The sequence below is a fragment of the Pezoporus occidentalis genome, unplaced genomic scaffold (assembly GCF_034315485.1).
Source record: "Pezoporus occidentalis ecotype Australia unplaced genomic scaffold, CSIRO_AGI_Poc_V1 ctg332, whole genome shotgun sequence".
Taxonomy (NCBI): Eukaryota; Metazoa; Chordata; class Aves; order Psittaciformes; family Psittacidae; genus Pezoporus; species Pezoporus occidentalis.
The window spans coordinates 252,641-271,998 of record NW_026915291.1 but is presented as its reverse complement, the minus strand read 5'-3'; the positions used below and the strand labels follow the sequence as shown (position 1 = coordinate 271,998).

Below are 19,358 nucleotides of genomic sequence, written 5' to 3'. Positions count from 1 at the left end.
TTTATGTAATTGTGTTGCTTTTGATGCGTCCCTGTTTGAACTTGTTATTGTTTGTGTTTCAGGTCACTGCCTACATGAGATATTTATACTCAGGGAAGGAATGTTTAAGCGAGTTCCTGATATAGTTGTATGGCCTGGTAAGCTCTGTTATATTCTGCCTTCTGATCTGGGAGGCTGTTGTTTACTGAACTCCTGTGCTTTCTTGTCATGGGCAAGTTCTTCACTTGTCTTTACAGAAATTGGAGGAATTTTATCATGAATGGTAATTCATGATTGTTTAACATCTGGATTGCAGGTTGTGCCTGTGAAATCCTATCATTCTGTGGGGAAGTCAAATTTATTAAATATAGCTGAAGTTCCTGTTGACAGCTAAATTAATGACTTGGGTAACCACAGTGCAATTTGAATTTATATGTTCACCAAGAATAGTTGTCTAAATGGCAGTCTGAACCTTGTTGGCTTTTTTAAAGGAGTACATGATGATAGAGGGTTAGTGAAATGTTTGTATTTAAAGAGCTTTGTTTTATGACATACTGTACTTCAGCAAAAAAAAGCGTAACACCTGTAACTCCTGTCAGAACACTTCACAAAGGATTATTGACTTGAAGAAAGAGCAGTGGAAGCTGAGTACAGGCTAGGCCCACTTTAAAAAGAGTTATAACTAAAGCTGTTGTAGATAATATGTAGCAGAAAATATGCTTGCTTCTATCTAGTAGAATACAAATACTTAAACTGATATGACTGTTTGCACACTTGTGTGACTTTTCTACTTGAGATGTGTTTCTCATCACTGGGAATTACTTTCCATGTGTGATTCTTCAGTAGCTAACAAAAAACTCATTAGATCTAAGTACCTGTCAACATCTGTTCAGCAAGAATCCAACTCCTTGCTGTTTGTAACTCTTCTAATACTTTGATAGCTGTGCTGCGTTAGAAACCCTAAAATTTCTGAGAAGAGCTTAGTCTTAGCTCAATTTTGCTTCCTTTATTTAGGGAAAAAAAAACACATATGGGAAGCTTAAAAAGAGGCACTATAAGATACAACTGATTACTTGAGGACAGGTATTGACATGACAGCACTGGTGACTATGAACTGCACTTGCCACAGCTTTATTTTGTGCAGCTCCAAAAGCAACTGAAATGAAATGATTGACTACCTTTGTTGAAAGCCGCTCTGTATGGCAAGAGCGAAGTAGCCGGGGTTCGTACACCTATTTATTGAGTCCTGCTCATTCTCTGCTGTTTGCACGAACTCATGTATGCACTGTATTTGAGGTTGTTTTTTTTGATCCTTTTTCTTGCCTGTGCACAAGCATTTCTGCTTCCTTCTCTGACCAGATACAGAAAGCATTCTGAAAAAGTAAATTTCACCAGCAACTCTACTTTCAAAACTGAATGTCAGTGAGGAAGAAAAAGATGTGTTATTCAGGGCTCAGAAGAGACTTACTTTTGCTTAAAATAAATTGGACAGCCAATTTTCAATAAAAGCTTTAAGTTTGATCTGTTCTCCAAGGTACCTAGAGTAATTGTTAACAGTTTGATAGCCCTCAGAATTTTGCAGAAGATGTCAGTCCGTGAGTAGAGCAGGAGACTAAGGTTTGTACTCAGTTCTTCAAGTGTAGAATTGTTTCAGGCCTAAACTTTAGGCTGATACTTCTAAGCCTAGCTTGTATTTAGCACCTGATGCTTTGAAATGTCTTCCTTGCTGGTGTTAGAAATGGAGCTGCTGCTTATTCAGACTGCAATATTTAGTACTAAGCATATAAAACAGTACTAAGCACAAATCCTGTTTTTTAACTGTTTGGACTTTTTTAGTTTGCCATGAAGATGTAGTTAAAATTGTGGAATTAGCCTGCAAACACAATCTCTGCATAATACCATTTGGCGGTAAGTGTTGGAAATCTCAACTCTGTTTAACTCTACTAGTGAAAATGTATTCTACTTGAATTCAATTTAAATATGTGATCTTGGTAATGTATTGTAACAATAATTCCGTAGTTGGGGCTCTTCTGCTAGTATGTTATGTGTGGTCTTTTTTTTTTATGATCCTGCAGTATTAAAAGCTGCTATATACAATTTAGTGGAAGTCGTTAAAGGTATGTCAACATCTTGAATATTGAATGTGCAAGAGGAGTGACTGCATGAAGCTGAAGTCTACCCCTGTCTTGGAAGCCTTCTAGGAAATAAGAGATTAAAATGTCAGAGTTAGAGGTGTCATGTTTTTGGATGTGTTATTTGTGCTCTGTTAACAAAGCCCACGTATGAAGAAGGTTTTTTTTGTAGTACTGTTGAAGCTCATAGGTCCAGGGAGAATTGTGAGACCATATTGCAAAATTATTAACCATAATTCTAATTGCCTTTTTGACATTGTTCAGTCCGAAAGTTAGAGTAGAGACTCCTGTGATGAGTTTTTTGGGAAATGTTCCAGGTACAGAGTACAGGTAAAGGTCTCTGTAATCTGTCTCCTTAGCCTATAGAGTTTCTGAAGGACACCAGGTTCTTACTTGTGGATGCTTTATCCTCTAAGCTTGCTGAGGTAGAGTGGTGAGTTACTGTGTTTTCAGAGAGCATGGGGTGTTGTCTTTTATGAGCTTATTCTGTGAGAAGGTTTTTGTCAAGAACTCTTAATTCTATGAGAAATCTGTGTGTTGCTTGGTACTTGCTTATGCTGTAAGAGTGTAGCCCCTGTAGGAAGGACATTTACTATTTGAGAAGATGAGCATGTCACTGAAACCAGCTCTATTATTTTGGTATTGTCTTTTCCCTAAAACCCTCTCATCCTTTCTAGCTGTATCTGGAGAGCTGTAACACTCTCTGTAACAAGTCGGTTTTGGTACTAGGAAATTGGTATAGCAGAAAGTAGTAATATTGACTATCTTTTCTTTGCTGACCGGGATAGAGAATGAGATTTAGTTTGCTTTCCAAGTATGCTTATACTAAACTGTGGTCAGCTTCTGGAGTTATTACTATAGGGTTTGGTATTGAAGGAAAATGCCACCTCTCCTACCACTGGAAATGAAGGTTATGGGCTTTACTGCTCTTGGAGAGTGTTTTATTAGTTGGTGCTGTGTCTGTACTTGCCATTGGCTGTTCTCTTGTAGCTTCCTGTGGATCTCTTTAGCATCCTTTGTAGTCTTTGAGAAGCCAGAGGCTTCTTGGAGGGTGTTCTGTGACATCCTGTAAAGATACATCAGAAACCTTGGGTGAAGTTGGACATTTGGTTTTATCCTTTTTTGTTTTTTTTTTTATGAGTTGTATCCTTTCTGTTTCTTGCTTTCAGAGAAGTATCAAATACCTGTATTAAGTGGACCTCTTAAGCAAACTTTTTAGGTAGAAGTATAGTGCCTTCCGTAGTGATCTCAAAAGACTATCTATAAGCCCATAGCTGCCTCTGTTTCTTCAATGGCCTTTATTTCTCATCTTCCCTTGTTTTAAGAATCTGTTCTGGGCTTAACAGAAGCAGCTGAGATGGTCACAGAATTTTATGGTTTGTTATCAAGTGTGGTTAAATCATTGTCATCTTGAGTGCTGCCTTGATTTTGTGAAACTCCATTTGGAAGAAGAGGCAACCCTAAAAGGCTAATCACTAGCCTCAAACAGTTAACTTCAGTAGTCTTACTTTACTAAGTTCAATAACAGAAAGGAGGGAAAGGAGGATGTTACATGAAGAAAAGCTACCAGAGGATTTTATGATCAGTGTCACCCTCATATTTGCAGGAGGGACGAGTGTATCTAGTGCCCTTGAATGTCCTGAAGAAGAAAAAAGAACAATTGTCTCGCTGGATACATCACAAATGGTACATGTCTCAATTTTTTAATGTTTGTTTGGGGGTGGTTTTTTTAATTATCCTATGGTTACTTGGAATGGTGATCCCTAGAGAATGACCTTTCTTTGTAAGAATAAAATAGGGATGGAAGTACTACTTTGTAACATACATGATTAAATTGTTACTCCTTCTGTTTAAGTGTTGTTTTTTTATGTTTTTTTTTTTTTTTTACTGATGTTGGCCCTGTACTACTTCATATGACCTGTAGGTATTTAATAAGTAAAAAACCACTGTTAAGCCTTCTTATAGCAGCTTTAAGAGTAAATGAGAAAAAGCTACTGTTCTTTTCTGTTGGAACTTGTATGTGAAGTTAAATAACAAATAACTTCCTCCTAGCCTTTTATTGCAAATTTTACCTTTTTGCAGACTTAAAAATACTTAAAGGTTGGTAAGGTGATGTAGTATCTATAAATCAACTTGAAGGATCAACTTTAAAGAAAAGAACACCTAGATTTTTGTATAGATACCATCTTGAGAATGTGAATTTTATAGTTTTACGGCAGTCCAAAAATAAAGTTCTTTAAAATTTAGTGTGGTTTTCATCTTCCCATTATGAAAGAGCTTTACACTTTTTAAATAGTAGTTTTATGGTTACACTGTAATAAGATGCTTCAGAAACAGCTCCATGTCTTTGATGTAAGGCTCTATTGCCCCTGAGCACTGGCTGAGCTAATTAACTCCTTTAGCCTTGAAGGTAAGACCTGGGTTTTGGCTTCATTTTCTCTGCTTGCTCAGTGGTGCTTCTGTTACACTGAGAAATGACAAGCTTATCTGATTACAAAGTGATCTTGTTCTACAAAGGTGGCAGAACACATGCTTTTGTCAGCTAGGTATTAAAGTGTGCACCAGGTCAGAAAGTGGACTGCTTACGTCTGTATTCTGCCAGCCAGTTCTTGCAATTTTTAATGAGGAGGGAAAATAAGGAAATTAAATTGAAAAGAAGCATTGTCAGAGTTAAAATCTGGGTGTCTCAGAGCAGTTAAGATGATTGGCTAAGCTTTACTATTTTAATAGGCAGCTAATAGGTATTTTTGTCCTGTAGGTAGGGTCTACATTACATAAAAATACAAACATCTTAAATTATTTAAACAGTTTATGCTGAAGCTGAGTGTCTGAAAGGAGCTGAAATAGCTGGCTTTGAATAAGTAGCCCAGAATAATTTTGAATATAGCTTTGAATAAATTTGAAATAGCTGGCTTTGAATAATTAGCTCCTGTTGCGAGGGGAGACAGCTGCTTTAAAGCAGGGTTTAACTTGCACTAGAAGATGTCCATGTTTCTGTCAGTTGAAAAATTAAGGGAAGCTGGAGTTATTCTCCTTCTTAACAATATTAATGCACAAATTATAAAGTATGCCAGAAGTTACCTAGTAAGAACGAGGAGCAGAAGATGAAGCTTCTGTAGTGTCTTTACTATAAACAAAACTAAAACTATATGTTTATTTTTGTTTCCAAGTTTCTCCTTCACATGGATTGTCCTCATTGACAATCATGCTTAGTGCACTGTGTAACTTACAGCATTTACTACTTTTCCTGTTTAGTAGAATATACTGATGGGACAGTAAGTGTCTCATCAGGCAAAATGATACAATCCTTCCAAGTATCTTAAATTTCTAAAGCATGTACCTACTCTGTCATCCTGTAGTATATCTTGCTTCTAGCGTACTGTATCAAAATCCAAGAGCTGACCTGGAATAACTGAATGTGATCTTTTTAACCCATGAAGTATGTTTAAGAATACTTTTCTTGGTGTATACTTAATGTTCAGATAGATTCAGGCACCTTCAATCACTAACTTTGAAAAATCACTGTATTGCTTAACTTCTGTAAGAGTTTCAATTTAATGCTTTCTGGCTTTTCTATATTATTTCTGTAAGCATTCTTAGCATAAATTGACTAATAGGTATGTGGTGATTTCATAAAGTGTAACCTGTTGTGCAGCTGTTTGACAGAGTGAGGAGGCTCAGCTTCCACTGCTGTAATAACTGAAATTGTATTAATAGTAAAGGGAAGGAAATAGAAATCTTTAACACTGATTCTTAGTTTTGATTGGCTTTTCAACAGAATCGGATTCTCTGGATAGATGAGAAAAACTTAACAGCTTGTGTGGAAGCTGGCATTGTTGGTCAAGATCTGGAAAACCAGGTATTTTTAATTAGCTAAGCATTTAGTATTTTTCAGTTATTAGCTGTTCCTCATGTCTTCTCTAAATCATTGAATTCTAGCTTGATTCTTGATTGTTTTCATGCAGACTGGTATGGTAAGCATTACATGCAATAGATGTGAACCGTATTTTTAATATACGAGTGACTCTGGGTACGTAAGGATTTCTATGCAATTCCTTCAACCTGTGAAGAATACAATAAAATCAGCTCATCTACCTGAAGTGTATATTAATTTTAAAAACTTATTATATCTACTAGAATTCTGGTATTGCTGGCAAATCAGATGTGATTAAAACTAGGAGTCCAAATTGTGCTTGTTTTGTGTAGTACAAGCTGAGCATAACTATGTTTTAATATTACAGTTAATGCCAATGCAGACTTCCACAGAAGTGCAGATAGATATACATTTGGACTGTACAAAGAGAAAACGGAAAGGTTTGTTTGGTTTGCAGCTTGCCAATATTAAGTAAGCTTTGGATTGGAGGCTAACTTCTGTTGCTGTAAGAGGCTTTGCCAGCATTATCTAGGTATTACCTTGCAGAGAAGAGATTGGTGCCTCTTAATGTGTTCCTCAGTCTGTGGGTGTTGAGGTTACTTAAGCTATCTCATTTACAGGTATCATGAACCTTAGTAATTAAAAATTAAGAGCCAAATTCTAAGCAAGTAATGGGTTTGGAAAACCTGGTATTTGACAAAAGTTAGGCTGTACATGTTATAATGAGGCATTCAAAAGCAATGTACATGTCACATTTTTGTCTCTCAGCTAGTGACTCTAGTGTAATTAAGATACTTTTCTGCTGGATGAAAACTCCAGATATTAGTGGGCTCTATAGAAAAGTGTTTATACAACCTGTGGAAATTGGCAAGTTGTAACTGAAGCAAATTTCTTGTCAACTTGGAGACTGAGGAGGGTGCAAGTTTAAACTCTTTCTTAATATATGACCAGTAAGCATATAAAGCCACAAGATCTCTCTGGTGTGAGAGAGGACCATGAGCTAGATGAATCACCATAGACATTACATAGAAGTGGCTTTCAATCATTTAAGTTGGAACCGCTTTGTACGACAGAACATAGCTAATGATCCACATTATGTGGTAGATTTAAATACCGATGTCCAACACAATTATTATCAGTTGGTCAGTGCAAATTGATGATCTCAAATGCACTAACACAGTTATCACTTAATGTGAGACTACTGGGTCTTTAATTCTTCCTGCCCAGCAGTTTTGCTGTTGCAATTCTGAGGGCATCAAATGAACCTCAGGTGCTGTACAGATGGCAAAGCCAAGTTAATACAGAAAAATGAGAAACAAGTGACTACTTAGTGTACAGGAATGTGTGATCTGCATCACAAATAGTTGACCGCATTGCATACAGGAAGCCCAACCAGATGGCTGTATATTAAAACACATCACTTCTTGAGAGAATTAAGTACAGGCAATTTGCTCACATTTTCTGCAGACCTGCTGTATATCACATTAGGATAGAAAGAACAAGAGATTAAGTACCTTATTTATTGGCAGCATTTGTGCAAAGTTGGCAGTTAGTTATAGGGTTTTTTCTGTGTATAATTGAATTTGTACCTTCTTATGAACTATAGCAGTCTTAGTTTTAAAACATCGGGGGAGTATTGTATTTCAATACATAGCACAATGTATGCACAGTTGAAACAGAATTAATTTGCATTTCATTTGCATGTCAAAGACAAAACTTGTGTTAGGATATATGGGGATGTGGTCAGGATGCTTTAAAAAAAAGCCCAAAACCCCACAGACACACCCACCCCAAAACCAACCTCAAAACCTAGCATATTGAGATTTGGAGTACTAAGCAAATGCTAGTACTCCATCTGTAGAATACTTTTTTTCCTTTCTTTAGCTTGCTGAAAGTGGCTTCTGTACAGGCCATGAACCAGACTCCATGGAGTTCAGCTCACTAGGAGGATGGGTAGCAACACGAGCATCAGGCATGAAAAAAACCATCTATGGAAACATTGAAGATATGGTAAATAATTCTGATACTTTTTTCTAATTATTCTGTTTGGAAGTTTAACCCTTATAGTGACTCACAATGAGGAAAAAGGGGTAATAAACTGTGGTTCTCTTAAATAATACAGTTTTGGCATCAAATCTTAACTGAAATGGTTGTTTTCTTGCCTTTGGTATTAGATGAGTGATAAGGATTATTAGTACTAAAAGCCAATTTCATTTTGGTATTCACTGGCTAGTTTAAGGAATTGTTACCCTCTCCTGGCTATTTTGTGCTCTCTATTAATCCAATGTAATAAACGTGTTAAACGTTCCAGGTAATTGCGAAAGACCCATGTTCTCTCCTACACGTTGTGTATTCCTGAAGTAGTCTAGTTGGATCATCTAACTGATATCAAACTAGCTCTTCCTCTTTTCCTACCTCCCCTAGGCTAGTAGTTTTTCATATCAGTAGGCTGATCTAATTGACCATGTGGAAGTACAATAGTGAAATCTAATGTCACCACATGGTCTGTAGGAACACTGAGGAAGGAAGCATTGGCAGCATTCTACTCCTGAACCCATTTTAAGCATAAAAATAGATCATCTTTAACCCAGGTAATTTGTTTTTTAAAGTGTATACTTTGATTTAAAAATCAGCCTTCTCTGTTATAACAGATATATTGAACATACTGAACTTAAAATCATCGCTGTTCAGACTTTGCCTTTTTGCTTCAGACTTCCAGCTTTCTCTTGTAGTTCGTACTTGTGCCCTTGCACATGTGGGTTTTTCCCTTCTTTCTTGCAGCACACTCTAGGTAATGTATCCCCATAATCTCAGGCTTTTTCATTAGCTCATAGCACAGACATATTTGTTCCAGGCACAGGCATGACACTTTACTATCAGTAACTGAGCTTGGCAGGAGCTACACTGATTTTATTCAGTAGGCCTGGCTAAACTAAAACTACTAGCACTTACAAACTGTCTGTCATCTGTCGCCTACTGCTTGTAGTGTTTGAATGGTATAGTTTTGCTTGTACTGATAGATGTGAAGCAGAAGGCTTTTCTGTGATGGAAACATATCTTTAGGCTACGGCAGCTCCTGAAATTTTCATTAGGAGGAAATAGGATTGAAAATTGATTCAGAACAGTTCATGAGTTTCTAAATGGCACAGTGAGAAGCTTTCAGGGAAGTGTTTACTTTCTGAGGAAAGTTTATATCTAGAAATGGTGTGTTGCGTAAGCGGCCCAAAATCCACTTTACTGCAGAATCAACAGTTCATAAACAGCATATAATTAAATTCTTGAATAACTCTGAGCAGGATGAAAATTACTTGGCTACCTGTGCTTAAAAGTTTTAAAGCTATTAGTTGAAATTCAGTTATTTTGGCTCCACTTAAAGGCTTCACTTAAAAACCCAACCCCCCACTTCTTTCATATAAAATAGAATAAAAGATTAAAAAAACATATCTAGGCTCTGTATTGCATGTGCATGGATAAAGCTGGATATAATAACATTTGAAAAACATTTCAAAATATACAACTTTCTAGCCTTACGTATGTATGCCTTATTGCTGATTTAATGTTGATAATCTATTTCATTAAGCTTTTTGTCTTTCCTACTAATAGAAGTATTTGTGTAGCAAACAATAAATTATATTAGCTTTATCAAGCAGCAGTTCTAAAGCAAAAGTTAAGCAGAATTTAAACCCTCACTTTTCTTCCTCTGTATGTTCTGGAATAAAATCCTAATATTCATAAAGTACTACCCGCACTGAGAAACGAAACAGTTTTAACTTGTATTGTCTGCATGTAGCCAACTGCTGATTTGATTTGTTACAGAACTGGAAGCAGTCTGTTGTGTGGGCAAACTGTGTTGTGTTATTGTAATTGCAATAGTCTTTGCATTATCCCAAAAGTTCTTTGGGCTGCCTACAGGATGTTTGAAGTCTACAAAGCTGTACTGTATGATATTTTGTAGAAAATAAATACTGTACAAAAACCCATTGTGTTTAATGCTAATATTGATTGTTGTTGCATATTGTTTGAACAGGTGATTCACATAAAAATGGTAACTCCTAGAGGAATAGTAGAGAAAAACTGCCAAGTACCTCGCATGTCAACAGGACCTGATATCCATCACTTCATTATGGGATCTGAAGGTATAGACATAATAATTTAATGTAACCACATCTTTATTCAGCTTCTGTAATGGCCTGATGATTTGACCATCTTTATGCTGTGGCTTCTACTGTGTCTATGGGTAGCATTATGCAGGCATGAATTTCTTCTGTTAAGGTAATAAATTAAGACCTTAAGACTATGAAGTTAAGCAACTCTGAACAGTGCTTAAAACAGATCTGTGTAGTTAGCCTACAAGTCTACTAACAAACATAGTGATTTAGAGGGTCTGTGAGAGTTTACCATGTAAATAGTCAAGAATACATCACCTACTACTGAACTCTTGGGATTTCTGGTTTATGTTAACTTAAGACATCCTGGTAAACATTTAAGTTGGGTAACTTGCAAGAAGTACATCTTGCAATACTTTACTCAGTTCTTCTTTCTTCCTGAAGGGACTCTTGGAGTGGTTACTGAAGTTACGATAAAGATTCGCCCAGTCCCTGAATACCAGAAGTATGGCTCTGTGGTCTTCCCTAACTTTGAACGAGGGGTGGCCTGCTTAAGGGAAGTGGCAAAGCAGGTAAAGAAAAGCTGGATGTTGACTTCAGTCAAGGGCACAGATTCTAGCACTAGTGATGTGCTGATGCTGTAGTATTTCTGGCAACTGATAAGCAAGGATTTGAGATATGAACCCCATGAAGTGTATATGGTCCATGAGGCTTTTGGAAGTTATGCAGTTGAGGCTTGAGTGTGTTCTGAATTTGCTTGATATACTGAGCCAAACATGGATGTGCCTTTTGATATCTTTTTTTCAATGAGAGTTATTTCCATATCTTGGCACAGAAAATTTGGCTTTGCATCTCCTTCAACGGAGAGCTTTATCCTCAGATTAATTCAGGACTATGTAAAAGGAACCAGTATTTAAAGGAATTAAGTTGCAGCTTGCAAGTAAAGGCAGTTGAATGTATGGTTCTGAAGTGACAAAGGACCAGAAGTTATGCAATTGAAGGATATGGCCTATGTTTAGAAAATACTTCTTAAAGCATAGTGACATTTTCAGGTGAGCTGGATAGTTTGAGGTGGAATTGTGCTTACAGTGTAGTATTTAAGTGGATCCTTCTGCATAGTGTGATCAGATAGTTTTCAGGTAGCAAAACCCAGACATGCATATCCAAATTGCATAATAACTTTTCCTTATAGCTATGCTTCGAAGCAAATCTTACACTAGCCTCTTTCTTTGCTATCTTAGACTAATTTCTCTTTGCTCTGTGCAGAACATATCAAATAATTTCTGTGAATGGTGGAATATACCCTGAGTTGGGGAAGTAATTTCAGAAATGTTTTAATTAATGCCAAACTAAACACAGCTTTACATTTTTTCCAGTGATTGGTCTAAATTAATGACTTAATGTTCCAAGCCAGATGTTCAAACTGGTATGTGAATGACATGTATATGCTAGTCAGCAGCACTTGCCAGTTCTTCTTTCATGCTTCTACTGCTAGTGCTTGTTCTTCCTGTTAAAGGTATCTAAGCAGACTGTTTGGGAATGCCTAATCATGTGGCTGAACGACATTTTAAGTCAGTGAAGTAACTAGTATCCTTTTCCTAGCTATGGGCTTAGGTAGAAAAGGAGGAAAAAAAGGCACTATTAGCCACTTAGCATTGCTCCATTTTTAAGCTGCTGTTGCTACTGCTGCTGTTTCACTGCTTACTTTAGCCTGAAGTACTTACTCCTCTTCTGTTGCCCTTTGCATCAATCTTGGTAGTAATTACAGCGATTGTTATCTGAAAAGCTGTTTCTTATCTGTATTGATCTACTTTTAATGTAAGAATAACCAACCTGCAGGATATGGGTAGTTTGGTTCTCATTTAAAACCACTCAGCTAGCTGTCTTCTGTCAGCCTGCCTGGTGAGCTATCTTGGTTCTTCATGTTCTTTTTTCCTATTGTGTGATAAGGTACAGAGTACTGATATTATGAGGGTGAGCATATCAGTGGTAGAGACATACTTCCATAATTATGTGATTAGATGAGAATAGCCTAAAATTTAGGCTTCGTCATGTTCCTCTGGCCATACATGTCAGTATGACTGGCCATAGCTATCACAGGTACATGATGTGGGCATATGCGTGATGAGAAGCTTGCCTAATTGAGGGCAGTCTGTTTTTTCAGATTTCTGTACAGTGCAGAATGTAGGTTGGACCCAGATAGGGATTTTAATTGCAGTCTGATGGCAGAGCATTAATGTACTGGGTCTGATTGCGATGGAGTTAATTTTCTTCATAACAGCCCAAGTGGTGATGCGTTTTGTACTTATGACCAAAACAGTGTTAACACACCAGTGTTTTGGCTGAACAGCATGTACACACTGTAAAGACTTTCTCTTATTTTTCATGCTTTTCCCCACCAGCCAGTAGGTTGGAAGCAGACAAGAGGCTGGGAGGGAATGCAATTGGGACAGCTGACCCAAATTGACCAAAGGGATATTCCGTACCATAGTAACATAGAAACATAGAACATTTTGGGTTAGAAGGGACCTTAAGTGTCACCTAGTTCCAACCGCCCCTGCCATAGGCAGGGACACCCTCCCCTCCACTAGACCAGGTTGCTCAAAGCCCTATCCAGTCTGGCTGTGAATGCTGCCAGGGATGGGGCATAATATCAGATTAATCTGTGTAACATCATGGTTAGAAGTAAAACTGTAGAGAATTAGACTTTTTCAATGAATTCGTAATGTATTTCTTTGATTACATACTAATATAAGCTTGGTATTCTAATCAAGTATGGCATCTTTAGTGCATATGGCAATTTAGAAAACTACTCAATACTTGAAGGCCAAAGGTCTTTGGACTACACTTTTGTTGGCTTGATGCTAAACCTAAAATTCTCAATGCGTTATATCTAGACATACCTAATAAATGTTGCTGTTCAAGTGAAAACAAGCTTATAGTCACTGCTTTTCAATTATGATGATGGCCATAGGTCTCTGGTATCCAAGTGCTTTCTTGTATTGTACTTTTAAATAAAAAGTGAATTGTAGTGAATGTTAGCAAAACTATGTACATAATCTTTTTTTTTTCCTTCCTCCCTCTTGTTCCCCTAACTTGGCCCTCAAGAGATGTGCTCCTGCATCAATTCGCCTTGTTGACAATGCACAGTTTCAGTTTGGTAAGTATGTAGACATTCTCAGATAAATACCTCTTTCCAGGGGTTTTGCTTTTTCGTTACTTATGTCTGTTTCAGGTAGTAATTCTGTTCCTCAAAACTAGGACAATGAGCCCGAAGTTCAAATGCCAGATAATGCCACAGTGTGTACTTTCAGGAACAAAAGCCTGGTTTTGTCCCTGGGAAAACAGTATCAACTACAACAGTCAGTTAAGAGCCATGCTCTGCATATAAATACTTGAGAATTTTTTTTTTGCTACTTTCCCATTCTTAGCATATAGTCTACTGCAGAGTTTGAAATTGTGGAGGTGCTTCCTCTGTTTTACCATAAGGAGCAGAGATTATAGTTTTGCATTATAGTGTGAAATATATGAAACGTTTTCTTTCTAAGTGTACTAATGAGAAGTTGGATATGATGAAAAAAATTATCAGAATGCGGGCACCTTATTTTAAGGTAAGTTGATTGATTCCTTTGTATTTCACAGAAACATGACAAATGGTAAACAGACTCCTTAGAAGTAGCAGAATTAGAATTAGAATTCTGATAATTATCAGAAAATAATCTGATGTGACTGATTGTTTTGATGGGAGAGAGGTGATGACAGACTTGTCCAAACTGAGTTGTCTCTTTTTTAAGAGAAGCTTAGACATAGTAAATGCCGTAAGTGTATGCAAATAGAACTAAGCTGAAGGCTTTAAGTATAGAAAGTCAGTGAAGCTACTAGAAGATTTCACAAAATCTTTGTGTTTAGTAATTTCAACTAGTTAAAATACCTAAATAGGACAATATCAGACATGCAGAGCAATCGTTTTTGAGCAGTTCTTAAGGAAAGCTGTCACTTCTAACTGTAGGAAGAACACAGATACGTTTTGGGTCAAGGTACTCTTGAGGAGAACCTGAAGTTCCGCTACCTAAAAGCTAACAGTTAACAGAACTTGAAGGTCTTGCAGAGACCGTGCTATTTCAATTGTACTTAGAAGATGAAAATGTGAAGTGTGGCTGACCTTGAAAACCTCCTAATTTACTACCACTTGAGTAAGTCAGAATTTCTGAAACTTCCTTTGGGTAGAAACCTCAGTGATGAATCTTGACTTTCAGCAAGCCTTGCTGCTTGCTTATGTCACTCTTGTTTTGTTACCCATGTTCTCTCAGATATGTTCAGTGGAAGATGTACATTTTACTTTTTTAATTGGGAAGAAGCTTGGCTAATTACAGGCTTTAAACCAAACACCGAATAAATAAATCTCCTTTGATTTGAGGTTGCAGCTTATACATTCACCTGCAAAGTATAATTTCCGGTGTGTCAATATAGAATTTTCTTGTAGCCATTATTAGGTAAACTTAAATCCAATAGTTTTTACAGTTTGTGGCTTAATAAATTCATGTCCTCTTGTTATATGGTGCTTTTTTGTTATGCTTACTTAAGTGTGCTTGGAGGGGTACTCCTGGGGGTTTGTTTTATCTGCAGGGAGAGTGCCAAAGAGGGAAGGAGAGTAATCATTTGCTTAAGTTCGTGCTTTATTCAGGAGGAAATACTTTGTGAAGTATTTTAGAAGGAAGTATCATGTAAATGGTGCATAACTTTTTTATGAATTGGGCTCACAGCGTGTAGGCCAGATGCGAGACTGCTATAGTGAAGCAGTAATGGGAGTTCAGAAGTTGCTTGTGACTGAAAACAATGGAGCAAACAGTAAAAGACTTTAATCTCAATTAAACCCAGTCCTGAGGCAGAGATGTTAATTTAACAGACTCCAAGACACCATTTATATATCCTGGTAATTTTAGTTCCCTGTATCTGATTAAGGAAGCAATTACTAGCTTTATGTAGAAAATTTTGCACAAGTGACATAACTGTTAAGGAAAAAATTGCTTAACTCCCAACTTGCACCATTTTTGGCTACTGGTTTCAGTGGTTTTGGCATAACTTTAAAAAAGGTCACTGATTTTGCTTAGTTTTGTAGTGTAAAAACTAATGAGGTACTCTTTTAAAATTTTCCACGTGCCATATATTTGTAAAGATCTAAACTAGGGCAGCCTTAATTGAAGTGCTAAATGGAATATTTGTGCACAGTTGTATGTATGCCTTTTAAAGAAAAAATAATAAAAACATGTTCCTAAATCATCTTCTAAATGAGTGAAGTCTCTTCAATTATGATAATTAAAGCTCTCCAAGCGATTCTTGCAACTCTGACTACTAAGCTGTGCTTTATTTGCACATTGAAGTAGGAATTTTAAGAGCACTGTTTGCCTTAACACACCTTTTTCCACTTTTTACCAAAGGTCATGCTCTTAAACCGCAAGTTGCTTCCATTTTTACATCATTTTTGGATGGACTGAAAAAATTCTACATCACAAAGGTAACTTCGGGGGTTTAATACTGTTTGGAACTTTACATGCTATTCATACAGTCAAAGAACTCATTGGTAGACTGTCTCTAATGTAGATGAGTTTGAGTGTAACATATCCCACATTGTAGTATCAGATAACTCAAGATTCTCAAGGTGGTTTAATCAAAAAAGAGATTATATGTTTGAGGAGTCGTTCCACAAGAGCTTTTCTCACTGGTCATATCTGTAGATGAGATTAATATGCCTTGTCTAATAATGAGCTACTGATGAAGCAAGATTGAAACCAGTTTATCTAGCTTGAAGACTGCTGTTAATCAGTTAATACTGATGGAGCAGGGCTGACATTTTATCTTTTCCTCTTTCCAGATTTTATCACAGCATGATATACCTTGTTATTACAATGAACTAGAATTTTAGGAGAACATCAAAATGCTTGTCTTGAATTGCCTGTGTAAAGTGTTCTTACAATCTTTCTGGAATAACTCTTAATGAATATTCTTTAATTCAGAATTATCTGGTGCTAAAATTATTTCACGTAGGTTTTTGTGTTAAATCATTTGTTTTGTTACTGTGGTTTTTTTCCTCCAAATTAGCTAACTAGGGAGTTCCTGGGTATTCAAATTACAGCAAATAAACAGCATTATCCTGCTTTTAGATAACTGTTAGGAAGACAAACATTCCATTTTGATCTTATGAGTGTCTTCAAGGAGTAGGCTTATTTGAGACAGTGGCTAATACTGATTATGTTGCTTTTTCTTGAGCTACTGAAATTGAAAATACCATGTGTCTTGGGGCTTACTTTGTTAGGGAATACCTATTAATTCTAGAGATAGCCCAAAACTCTTGCCTGCCTTCCCAGATCTGCTGCAGTAAAGATTTTGGTAACAAGACAGCTGTTGGTTTGAAACAATCCTTGTTAGGAATACCTCCTTCTTCTGTATCTGGCAACAGGCATCACCGCTTCCACTTGAGATACTGTGTCACCAAGGGATGTTGTATGCCAATTCAAATTCTTCCAGCTCTGCAGGAGGAAAACCATGGAGAAATAAGAACAATGCTATGTTATACTGATCCAGGCAGTTTAGGTTGGTGACCAGTCTGAAGCTCTTACGTCAGGGCACAGTCCCTTGAGGCTGATACAGCAAGTGTTTCTGGGACCAAGATGCTCAAATCTGTTTTATGCTTCATCTGTGAATTGCTCCCTGGGGAAGGGAGTAAGCATCAGATTAACACTTCATTCTTTTATTGAAAAGAGTAGTTGTTCAACAGATGCCACTTAATAGGGATGAAGTCTTTCTCTCCCATGTTTACTCTTCCATGTAGTTTGGGACTGTTCACTGATAGATGAATATTCTAGGCATTGTTTGTCTACTAGTTCACACTGTAGCTAGTTCCTCCAGTGCCTCTTAAAGACAGCCATAAATTGTTACCTGAGCATCACAGCCAAAAGATGGCAGAATAGACTGAAAGGATTCATGCTAGATGAAATACAAGTGGTTCTAGAACAAGGGACTGTAAACAGCATCCTTTATTCCTATCCTTGTAGTTTATCACTGTAGTAACAATAGTTTTCTAGTTGTTAGCTATGCTGTTTTTGTAGGACTAATGAAAAATATCTTTTTTCTTCCAAGGTATATTCTGTTTCACAGTGGTTTTCATGAGCTATTCTGGTTTATTTTGGGGGTGGTAGGATACAGTATCCATTTCAGAAATTTGGATGTCTATAACTGGGTCTTAACAAGCAGATTTGGCTGGAGGACTTATCCACCCTGATACTTTGCCTCCATGCTGGTTTTTTGAACCCTTCTGGTACCTTCAGTTAACTTCCAGTACAGTATATCTATTCCATTAAGGGACTAATAAAAGGAATAGCAAGTACCTGGGATTTTTCTCTGCATAGCTGTTGTGCATAAAGGATGAATTTGATTCTCTTGATTATTTATGTCACTAAATACAACTTTGATGCTTAAGTAACAAGTTACCACAAGCATAGTAGGCTGGAAAAGATGAATGCCACTGGGAAGGGAAAGGCTTTAAAAAAATAATTGTTGGTCAATATGCATATTAAGAATAGTTGTAAAAAATTTATTATTTAGGATACTTAAAAAGGGTAAAGAGTATTAAGCTTTATTACAACTTTATATTCCTCTTCATTCTATCTGAAACCTGCTTATTAGTGGTAGTTCACAGGAGCTAATTAATAACAGGGAAAAAGGTATGTAGAAAATAAGGTGCTTTTTGGACCAGTTGCAGAGAGATGAATCTTGATTGTTACTCCTGAAACAAAGCCATACATACAGCCTCATTGTATTACTGTTAAACCTTTAATAGTTTTCTCCTCATTTTCACTGGGATATGTTCCCTCCCACAAGTTTAGAAGTTATTTTCCTTCCATAGTGCTTTTCCCAGCATAGGGATTCTCTGGTACAACTGTTTTGAGAACAGTGATATATGGTCATCACAGTCATCTTCCTGCTTTAACACAAGAATAGTTGGTAGAATACAAGTGTCTCCCAAATGCTAAAGCAGTTAAGACCTGTTGTTTCTTCAGCACATGTAGGCAGTTTTTACGTCTGTCTGGCTTTTTAACAGGAGAAAAAAAGGTGACAGAGATAATAACTGTTACTTCAGTGGGCTTGTGAATGCTGGTCCTGTCAAGGACAAACTTGAGATTGTTTTGGGAGTGAATTTTTGAAAGATATGTTTTTTGCTAATCTTTCCCTCTTACTTGCAACACCACTTATTAACCAGAGCACATGCTATGTATTTGAAAAGTCAGAACTTGTATTCCACCATATAACATGAAGCTTTCTGTCTTTGCAGTTTAAAGGATTTGATCCCAACATACTGTGTGTAGCTACCTTACTCTTTGAAGGTGACAGAGAGAAAGTTCTTCAGCATGAAAAGCAAGTCTATGATATTGCCACCAAGTTTGGGTATGCTTGTCAAAAAACTTTTTCATATGAAACTGAAAGTTAACTGTTCAGGAAAAAAAAACAGGATTGCCATGTGTTAGTGATTACTGTATAGTATGTTCTCAATTTATTCATTTGAAGTTGCAATAATCAACTAGCTACTGAATGTTCAATATATATGGCTTGTGCTAACCCTTAATGGGTAACTTTACTGGAAAACTTTCAGCTCTGTATTGCAGAAAAGTAAGTATTTGACTAAACATAGAATTAATGTTATTAAAATGGAAACTAACCATTATAATAGCTTCTAGGAATGGAAATGCTTTGCAGTACTAGACTGTATTTTAACTGCAGAAGGGGAAGACAAATCATATGGGTAATATTAAATCCTTGCAGAATTTATGTGAACATATAAGAAGCTTGTTCAAGAGGATTTTGTATTTAGTTAAAGGAATGCAGTGAATTTCTGTCCCAGTCTGTTTTCTGTTGTTATAAAGGAACAGAAAACATTCACTGGAACTGGCTGAATAGTGAGCAGGTAGCTTCTGTCCTTCTGCTTTGATTAAGCATGACTGAAAACCATTAAGTGGGATTTATGAAGAGTATACTTCTTTCTTTTAACAAAGTAATTGCTAGTGTTATTAACTATTCAAATATACATAAGTATTGTTTTATGCATTTCAAGGCTATCCTTTCTGAAATTTGTTTTCATTGTGCTTTCATTCTACCACTTAAAAATACCTTAGAAAAGTGGGATTTCACATGAGCAGTTTGCTCATATGAGAATAATGTTGCTATTATCTTAAAGAGCACTTTATTTATTGTAATGTCGTATGCAAGAAAAGG

The 19,358-nt window shown here is 36.6% G+C and overlaps 1 protein-coding gene across 3 annotated transcripts in view; it reads left to right on the top strand.

The window, feature by feature from the left end:
- Positions 1 to 19,358, top strand: part of AGPS (alkylglycerone phosphate synthase) — a 64,201-nt gene that overhangs the window by 27,815 nt on the left and 17,028 nt on the right. For all 3 annotated transcript variants that reach the window (XM_062629381.1, XM_062629380.1, XM_062629382.1), the window contains 10 exons: positions 63 to 137; positions 1,816 to 1,887; positions 3,718 to 3,797; positions 5,890 to 5,970; positions 7,870 to 7,995; positions 10,013 to 10,121; positions 10,536 to 10,663; positions 13,200 to 13,251; positions 15,530 to 15,606; positions 18,421 to 18,533. In XM_062629381.1, the coding sequence (XP_062485365.1) occupies positions 63 to 137; positions 1,816 to 1,887; positions 3,718 to 3,797; positions 5,890 to 5,970; positions 7,870 to 7,995; positions 10,013 to 10,121; positions 10,536 to 10,663; positions 13,200 to 13,251; positions 15,530 to 15,606; positions 18,421 to 18,533 (913 nt within the window). The remainder of the gene's footprint in view (positions 1 to 62; positions 138 to 1,815; positions 1,888 to 3,717; positions 3,798 to 5,889; positions 5,971 to 7,869; positions 7,996 to 10,012; positions 10,122 to 10,535; positions 10,664 to 13,199; positions 13,252 to 15,529; positions 15,607 to 18,420; positions 18,534 to 19,358) is intronic.